The sequence below is a fragment of the Serinus canaria genome, chromosome 4A, assembly GCF_022539315.1.
Source record: "Serinus canaria isolate serCan28SL12 chromosome 4A, serCan2020, whole genome shotgun sequence".
Classification (NCBI taxonomy): Eukaryota; Metazoa; Chordata; class Aves; order Passeriformes; family Fringillidae; genus Serinus; species Serinus canaria.
This window is the reverse complement of record NC_066318.1, coordinates 765,338-774,709: the sequence shown is the minus strand read 5'-3', so window position 1 is coordinate 774,709 and position 9,372 is coordinate 765,338. Positions and strand designations below refer to the sequence as shown.

At 57.0% G+C, this 9,372-nt stretch overlaps 1 protein-coding gene across 5 annotated transcripts in view; it reads left to right on the top strand.

The window, feature by feature from the left end:
- The first annotated feature begins 921 nt into the window (after positions 1-921).
- The window catches only part of MCF2 (MCF.2 cell line derived transforming sequence), a 50,005-nt gene continuing 41,554 nt past the window's right edge, over positions 922-9,372 (top strand). For 4 of the 5 annotated variants that reach the window (XM_050974431.1, XM_030228808.2, XM_050974430.1 and 1 more), the window contains exon 1: positions 939-1,026. In XM_050974431.1, coding sequence (XP_050830388.1) covers positions 969-1,026 — 58 coding nt within the window. In that variant the 5' untranslated portion in view covers positions 939-968. Of the gene's footprint in view, positions 1,027-9,372 lie in introns of all 5 variants that reach the window. The other variant, XM_050974429.1, reaches the window with a different exon arrangement.

Sequence of the window (9,372 nt, the reverse complement as noted above, 5' to 3'; positions counted from 1 at the left end):
GCTGTAGTACAGTTTAATGTAGTGCTCAGAAATCGTTCAAGGAGTTTGCTAGAATGCTGCTTGCAGAGGATGGAAATGCCTTTTTTTTTTTCCCCTACAGAAGTGCTATAAGCACTAAGGCAGGGAGTCAATCCAGCTGCAGGGGGGTGTGCTGGGGGGCACTGGTTATGGTGGCAAATAAAAGAAAAAAAAAGGAGTAAAAGGGGAGGGAAGGGAAAAGGCGAGGGGAGGGAAGAAGAAAGCAAAAGAGGGAGAATGCTGGAAAAAGGACTTCAAAGATGGGGCAAAAGAGGAAAAAAAGGGGGAAGGGGGAAAAGAAAAAGGGGGAAAAAAAGGGGAAAAGGGAGGAGAAAGGGGGGAAGGGACCAAACTAAGGAAATAGGAAAAAAGGGTGAAAGGAAAAAAGGGGAAAAGAGAAAAAGAAATAAAGGGGAAAAAAAGGAGGGAAAAGAGGAAAGGGGGAAAGAGGAGAAAAAAAAAAGTGGAAAAAGGGGAAACAAACAAACAAATAAACCAGGAAGGAAAAAGCGGGGAAAGGAGCTAAAAAAAAAGGGGAAGAAATGCCCGGGAGCGGGGGCGGCGGTGCCGGGGGCGGTGCCGGTACCGGACCGGGGCGGTACCAGGGCGGAGGCGGTGCCAGTACCGGACCGGGATGGTGCCGGTACCCGACCGGGGCGGTGCCAGTGCGGGGCCGTGCCGGGGGTGGAGCCGGTACCAAGGTGGTGCCGGGGGCGGTACCAGTACCGGACCGGGGCGGAGGCGGGGCAGTGCCGGTACCGGGGCGGGGCCGGGGGCGGTGCCAGTGCCGGACCGGGGCGGTGCCGGGGGCGGGTGGAGGAGGCGGCCCCGCCCGGCGGGCCCGGGGCGCGGAGCGGGCGCTGCGGGCGGGGAGCGCTGCCCGCGGCATGGCCCTGGCCCCGGCCCCGGCCCCGGGCGGGCCCCCGCCGGGGGGCACCTCGGCGGGGGACATGGAGCGCTACTACCGCCTGCTCCGCGCCGCCGCGCTGCTGGAGGCCGCCGCCGCCGGTGAGTGCGGGCGGCCGGGCCGGCGGGGCTCGCAGGTGTCCGGGCGGCGGGGGGGACAGCGGCTTTCCCGGACACCCGTGGGGCAGCGGCACCGCGGGCAGGTGTGCCCGGAGGCGTCCCGTCCCTCCCGCCCCATCCCTCCCCGGTGCCGGTGCCGGTGCCGGGCGCGTTCTGCGCTCTCGGTGCCGCTGCCCGGGATCCCCGGCAGGGTCCGTCGCTCGCGGGTGGCCGAGGATTCGAGCCGCTGTTCTGTTATTCCTCCACGGACGGCACGGTGGGTGCGAGCGGCCCCGGGTGCTCAGTAGAGCCTTGTCCCCGCGCTGCCGGCGGCCCCGGTGTCCCCGGGTGCGCGGCCGGGGTGCCCGCGGTGCCCGGTGCGGGCGGCAGGCGCTGCCGGGCAGGGCCATGGATGTTCCCCAGTGCGAGTCCCTGCGTGGCCACTGAAGAGCTCTTCCCTGGGAAGTCATAGTTCGCCTCTGACCGTGGCTTCCCGTTCCCGGGTGGGACGTGGGGGAGCAGGACGGAGATGTGTGGAAGGTTCGCTCCTCTGTGAGACACCTCGGTGCGCTCCTCTGTCGGACACCTCTGTCCCCCCCGTGTCCCCTGAACGCCCGGCTGTGGGGAATGCAGTATTGTACTGAAGCCGCTGTGCTTCTGTGCCTGCACACCCTGAACGTGAGAAGCAGATGCAATCTGATCCCTTATCTCAGGCCGTCTCTGCCTCAGCGATGTTTCTTTGATGGACGGTGATCTGCTCCGAAGTTGTGTGGAGCCCTCACTTTTTCATTATTTTCCTGTTTTCCCGAGGGGAGTTACAGGTATTTTTTCAGTGAGGTCTTTCCTGACCCAGGAGGGGAAGGCACCCCTCGGGTGGCTCCGGGCTCACTGGGGGATGCTCACCTCGTCAGGAGTGGAAGCAGGCAGAGCCATCACTCCGTGTTGGTGTGCAGCTGGCAGAGTGCTTGCAGCTGTGCCGGGCCCAGAAAAGACACACTGACCCAAAAAAAGCTTCCTGTCTAGTGCCAGCCTTCTTGACATCTTTGCAAGGCACAGCTGGGGGAGCAGGAGGACTCTGTCAGGGGTGGGTCACAGGTGAGGACCCTACCAATGTGTCACCTGCTTCCCAGAGCTGTGTGTCCGTGCCCTTCCGAGGTGCTACCACAGCACCTCCTGCTCTGCCTGGCCCTGTTCCTCTCCTGCACCCTGAAATGCAGCAGGTTCATGTGGGCAGGGGTGTCATGGTCAGTTAGCAAAGGATGCTGCTGGAATGGATGTGGGTAAATGCTCCTTGTGCTGCTGTTGGCCTGGAGCAGCCCCGCTGCTGGAGCAGGAGCTGGTGCCACGGGGACACAGGTGGTGCACGTGTGCTGTGAGCCGTGCTCTGGGAACCAGGTGAAAGCAGGCAGTGGGTTTCTTCTGAGCATGAGCCCTCTCTCCCAGCCAGCTCTTGGCAGATGACCTTTGTGTAATGGTGGTACACTGCCAAAATATCCCCACAAAGGCACACTTGTGTGGTTATAGCTGCAGGATCCGGACCCATGATTTGGCATCTACACAGGTTCTGAAAATAAAATGTTGACAAAGAGACAAAGTTGAGTAAGGTTCTTCAAATCATGAGATTATAAATAAATCAGAAGGGTTTTTTCCCTTATTGCCAATTTCTGAGTGTTCAGCCTGGTCTGGGACCAGGTTTAACCATTTCCCTGCATGCAGCAGTACTGGAAACTTGTTGGTTGTTTCCAGTAGAAGGTGATCCAGCCGTACCTGCCTTAGACTGAGATAAAAGGCTGTAAAAATCCCAAGCCTTTTATGGCCATTCCCATCTCTGAGATGGCTTGGGCTCCCTCAGAGCGTGGCAGAACCCCAGCAGCTCTGGGCTGGCATCAGCCAGGCCCTCGGGATGGCCCCCAGAGCTGTAGTAGTCTGGAGCAGTCAGTAGTACGTGGGATGTGCTTCCTCTCCCTACAGCACATTTGCTACAACCAGTTTAATGGTTATCATTCATGTACCAGGACAAAAGTGAAGTGACAGCAGGGCTGTGTGGGAGGGAACAACTGAGGTGTAAAACATGGTGAGGCAAAGAAAGAGTTTCCCAAAGAGCTCTTTGCCACTGAACGAGGGGATGCTTGGAGACACAGAGTGCCTGGGGCTGGGGGCTAGAGCTGGGGCACTGCCCCTGCTTGTGCTGCTCTGGGAGCCTTTGTTGGTGTTGGTTTTGGCAGCTGGGACTTGCAGGGGAGTCCTGGAGCCACAAACCAGCCACAAGCCTCTGTGGACAGCCACGTGTTGCTGTGCCAGGGGCTGTTTGGGGACACGTGCTGAGCACAGGGCAGGTCCCTGCTGCCAGCTTCCCTCCCCTGGGCAATGCCAGGCCAGTGGAAAATGGGTGGGCAGAGGAGCTGCAGTGTGAGCAGTGCTGGCGGCAGGGGCTGCCTTGTTCTCTGAATCCCTTTTTCCTCCCAGGCCATGCTGGACTTGGTTTTAGGGCAGGGATGAGTCAGGATGTCCTGGGCAGAGCTGTTCCCTGGGGCCCAGCACAGTTGTCCTGCTGCTCTGGGGGTCTGTCCTGGGCTGGGGGTGGCACAGCCAGCAAGCACCAGCAGTGCCCTCCCCACTGCACTTTCCATTGCACAGGCCTGCTCCTGCTGCAGGAACAGGTCAGCTGGATCTGGAAATGTGCTTTTGCTCAGTGGGGGAATGCCAGAATTGGGCATTTCCACTTTCAGTTCAGGAAATAATGTGTTTATTTTCCCTTGCTTTACAGCAGAGTTTCCAGGTGATCCCATTGGGGGAACCTGGCTGCATAGTTTTGTTTCCTGGCTGTATCAGCCGTGAAATAAATTGTTCCAGTGTCCTCAGTGAACTTCATTCCAGCTTCTCCAGGCAGCTAGTGGGGCCTCAGGATTTACTGTTGAAATATCTCCCAGGAGTTTCTTTGTGCTGGAATTTCTCTTTGAAAAATCAGTGTTTGCATGGTGCTGAACGATGATGGGAAAGTTACTGGTGTCTGTGTATTTTTATTGGGTTTTGAAGCCTTTTGTGCTGAATGGGCTCTGGTTTAGGGGCTGATTGTTTGGACTGGAAGATGTGTGCTGCTGGCAGGTGCTGAATGTGCCTTTGCCTGCACAGCTGGCAGGTGTGCCCTGGTGCTGCTGGGCAAACACCTGGACTGCTCTCTTTGGTAAGGGAAGAGTGGCTGAAGCTGGAAAAAGGAGAAAACTAAAGTACATTGAAGCTCCTACATGTTAGAAATGCAAGAAACGAGATTTTCTCAACTCCCACATTGAGGTTGAATCCAGAAGAGGGGGTGTTGGGAATCTTTTATTGCATTTCTGGCAATTGACGTGAATTCATGGATGGTGGAGCTGCCTTTTATCATTCCCAATTTGTGCTTACTTTGGTGTGATGTGAGGATGGGGTTTCTCTGATTGGACATGAAAACATCACAGCATAGCAGGAGGTAACAGCTAAGCCTTGGTGCTGCTTAATTTGCTTTTGCTTCACCTTTTCTTAGCAAAGCTTCCCCAGATTCTCAGCTGCTAAATATAAATTGGAAGAGATTCCCTGCCTCCCATCCCTGGCCCCAAAACTCCATGGTCTCCAGCAGAGGAGATCTTTTAACCTTCCCTGAACATCCTCCTCCTCCTCCTCGCTGTCAGTGTGGCTCAGCCAGGGCCCCTGCAGCCCCTCTGCTCTCTCCAGCTCTCAGAACTGTGCCAGAGGATGGCATTTCCATGGCTCTGGGATCTTGGGCTGGCTGCGCCTTGTCCTGTGGCAGCAGTGGCTGCCCAGCAGGAGTGGGGCTCTGCTGGTTTCGTGTGGCAGCAGTGGCTGCAGCTGTGCCACCCCAGCACACTGACCAAACTGCCCTGGCAGCTCCTGTGCCCCACTGCAGCTCCTGGGGGCATGCCTGGCACTGGGGATGCCCTGCAGCTCCTGGGGGCATGCCTGGCACTGGGATGCCCTGCAGCTCCTGGGGACATGCCTGGCACTGGGGATGCCCTGCAGCTCCTGGGGGCATGCCTGACACTGGGATGCCCTGCAGCTCCTGGGGGCATGCCTGGCACTGGGGATGCCCTGCAGCTCCTGGGGACATGCCTGGCACTGGGATGCCCTGCAGCTCCTGGGGACATGCCTGGCACTGGGGATGCCCTGCAGCTCCTGGGGGGATGCCTGGCACTGGGATGCCCTGCAGCTCCTGCCGGGATGCCTGGCACTGGGGATGCCCTGCAGCTCCTGGGGACATGCCTGGCACTGGGGATGCCCTGCAGCTCCTGGGGGCATGCCTGGCACTGGGGATGCCCTGCAGCTCCTGGGGGCATGCCTGGCACTGGGATGCCCTGCAGCTCCTGGGGGCATGCCTGGCACTGGGATGCCCTGCCCTGGGCTGGCAGCTGGGCTCTGGAGCCAGAGCCATGGCTCAGGGCACACCTGGGTGTGGTGGTCCCAGCCCTGTCTGGGCACAGGGCTGGCTCCTGCTGGAGGGGGGGATTGGGCTGTCCCGTGGGGACACTCCTCCTTGGGTCAGTCACACTGCCTGGGTGATGGTCCTCAAACCTGAATTACACCCAGTTAACATTTTCTATTTCTTGTCTTCTTTTCCTTTCACAGCAGCTTTTATTTTTGCCTTTTTCCTCTTATCCTCAGTGTGTCTAAATCTGAGCCTTTTGAAAAGGTCATTCTGGTTTTTCAGAAGCTTTCCTTTTTTTGCTGTGTGGTTTCTTGGTGAGCACACCCCCAGGCTGGGTGGTGGGGATGTGTCTGCACTGAAGCTCTCATGCACACAAGCCCTGGAAAGCCTTGCAGGAGAAGCACAGCCCAGGGTCAGAAGAGAGAACCATCTGCTGCTGCTTCCTACGCTGTGTTGGAGCAGTGCTTGGGGACAAGGAGGAGAAGGAGCTTGGAAATAGAGTGAGCTGTTCCTTCAAAATCTCCCCCAGTCTGAGAAAAGATAATGGAAGGAGTCCTTGAACCTGGAGAGGTGACCCAGGGATGGACTCCTAGGGATGGACTAGTGCTGCTGGGACTTTCATGCCCTGTGCAGGACTCCAGGCCTGGCAGGGGCTGTCCTCCTCAGGACCAATGCGCCCTATCTCCCAGGAAAACAGCCATGTATAAACCTCCTTGCTAGCCTTTCCCTGGAGATGAAAGTTGGTTCCAGGTGCCTGCAGGCTGAGCCAGGGCTCGGGGTGGGCAGGTGAGCCCCTGGCCACAGAGAGGAGGGAGCTGTCCCCGGGGGCTCAGGGGACAGAGGCACTTGCAGCAGTCACAGGTGTTGGAACTTTCTGCTGTGCTGGTTTGGAGTTCCCTGGGTACCAAAGAAATGCTGCTCTGCTGGTGTCCAGAGGACAAACACCTGGAGCAGGCAGGTCGTGGGGGGGCCCAATGTGGTATTTTAGACTTTTCCCTTGATTTCCCTCAGTTTTGTTTCCTGGAGCACAGCAGCAGCCCCAGATGGAAAGCTGCTGTTCTTCACTGACAGCAGAGGTGTCTCCAGGTGGATTTCCCAGCAGCAGGCAGCGTTTGGTCAGGGTGCAGGGTGAGGCAGCCTGGCAGGTGAGTTACACACCTGTTACACAGCTGTTACACAGCTGTTACACACCTGTTACACACCTGCTGCCTGCAGGGCTGAGGCCTCTGGAGTTTGGAAGAGGAAAGAAAACAGGAGTTGCTAAGGGCAGAGTGCTTGAGGGTTTGTTTGGGTGCTAGAAGAGGGCTTTGGGCTGGCACAGGAGCTGTCCCCTCTCTGGGTGTCACTGCACACCTGCAGGGCAGTCCCTCCTTGCCTGTGTCTCCCCCAGGGGTGCTCACAGCCCTGAGCATCCCTCACACTCACTCTGCAGGGGCTGGGAATGTCCTGCACTGTGCAGAGCAGGAGCTGGGGCAGGACAGGCTCAGCAGGGCTCCTGGCTGAGCCACTCTGCTCTCCTCAGGGGCTGCAGAGCCCTCAGTTCCCCCTTTGTCTTTTCCCTGCTTGGCTTCTTGCAGCTTCCAAACCTCTGCCATGCAGCCCTGTCCCCCTGCAGAGGAGCCTCTGGGTGGAAGAGCTGCAGCAGCCCTTCGTGGGTGCCCATTTGAGAGCTGTGTCAAGGTGACACTGCACTGCTGTGACCATTTCCCATCCAGGTGCTGCTGGCTTTCAGTCAGACCCTGAAGCTGAGGAGGTGCCAGCTGTGGGGGACAGCAGTTTGTGAAGTGCTCTGAGTGCTGAGTGGGGAGCTCAGCCTTGGTTTTGTGGCAGCTGCTGATCACAAAGGCTCCTTTTGGCTTGGAAAGAAGTGAGGGGCCTTTCCTGCAGCCTGTGCCAGGGCTGGCTGTGCTGCTCACAGGGCAGTGCCCTGCGGTCTTTTCTGTACTGTCCCAGGAGTGGCCTTCAATTAAAAATGCCCAGTTTGCCTCAGAGCATCAGCTGGAGCCTTGTTTGAGAGGTGATGCCTTTGGTGCCTCCCTGCCTTTCGCTGCCCTTTCTCAGAGGTTGATCTCAGAGGACAAAGGTCAGTGCAGGGTTTATTGCAGCCCCCCCAGCAGCACGCTCTGGGCTGGGTGCCAGCCCTTGATCCTCCCCAGTGTTTGCCCAGGAGGGTCAGTGGCCAGCACAGAGTGAGTGCCAGGGATGAGCTGCCCAAGGAGTGGCTCTGATCCACCACAATCAGGCTCTTGTTGTGCCTGGCCTTGCCAAGGGCAGCATCCTGCTCCTGTGTCCTGTTGGATTGTCCCACAGGGTGGGCACAACCCCCCCTGCCTCCCTGCACCTTGTTGGCTGGCTCTCAGTGAGACAGTGCTTGTGACATTTTAAATTATGTGGTGTTTTCCTTGGAAGGGTAGCTCCCTTTCTGCAGCCAGTTTCCTGATCAGCCTCCATGAGCTGGCTCATCCCTCTGGTGCCAGAGCAGAGCCCAGCCAAACCCCCCTTTGCTGCCAGCCTGGGGCTCTGGGGGCTCTGGGTGTCCCAGCACAGCCCTGCCTGCCTTGGCTGCTGCTGCTCTCTGGGGCAACCAGGGCTGGGCAGGTGAGCCTTGGGGCCAGGCTTCCCCTGCCTGGGGACACAGCAGGTGTGTGGTGGTGACAGACACGGGCACAGCCTGGGCTTTGGGCTGCTGTTTTCAGTGGCACACGTGTTTGGTGCCATCTAGTTCGTGTGCTGGAGCTCATTAGGCTGTTCAATGTGGATTTTATCAGTTTGAAACCACTGACCTGGTGGAAAAAGAAATCTACAAATAGAGAAGAAGTCTCTTGCTGCTGCTTGTCCTCAGGCTGGGTGAAGCAGTTGAATGAGAGACAAGTATTTGAAATATCCTTGCAAGACAAACTTCTTGCTCACCAAGGCCAATTCTAGGGCCTGTTAGGCCATCGAGAATGTTCCTGTAGATGCCAGTGGGACTGGGGCTCAGTCCTCAACAAAGAAAAATCCCATTTTTATCTAGAGGAGGGAACCCCAGCAGTGTGTGAGCCTGGAGGGCAGAGAGCAGCCCAGGCTGGGGGGCTGGGGCAGGCAGGGTACCCCCCAAACACCTCTGGGCTGCAGCACCTGGCAGCCAGTGCAGGCCTGAAAAAGCTTCAGGTGAAGGAGAAGTGACCAGAAAGCTTCTTAAAAAAAGGGAAATAGAATAAATATTGATTATGCTGGAGTGTGCTGAAGTATGCAGCCTGTCTGATTTAAACCAGCCTGAAGATTATTCCCTAGGAGCAACTCTGGGAAATTATCAGTGTTTGAAATTTGATTATCAGAAAGCCCAAGGACTTTAATCTGCATGGAAGTGCTTCAAAACATTTATTTGCAGGAACAAGGGTGTTTGATTTTTAGCTGTCATTCCATTTATAGATAATCCAAAAAATGTCTGCCAGCTTGGAGCTCCTGTTGTGTTTAGTCAGTGTGGTCTTTGTTTCCTTCTCCCAGGGAGAGGTAAAGTTGTGTGTGTTGTTCTGATGTGCTTCATTGCCTCTGAAATGATCCTGGTGCTAAATATGGCATTGAAACAGCTCTGCCATGATTTAATTAGGAAGAAATCTAATAACTGAGCAGAAGAACAACAGCCTCTGCAATGGCTGTGGCCCCGTGCCAGGGGAGAGCATGATTCCAGGAGCTTGGTTGTTCAGAAAGAAGGACTGTCACAGCCTGAGAGCCCAGCCTTGCTCCAGGGCAGCAGCCCTGGATGCTGCAGCTCCCAGCAGAAACCTCAGCCCATTGCATTGCCAGGGCTGGGAGGCACTGGGGGTTTGGTAAAACAGGGAGTGGGATTGCTGACTCCAAAATATACAAATTTACACTGGAGATGGCCTGCTGAGGGGAGGGCAGTGCTCCCTTGGAGCATTTGGTGGAACACATTTGTTGCTGACTTGGGGCTT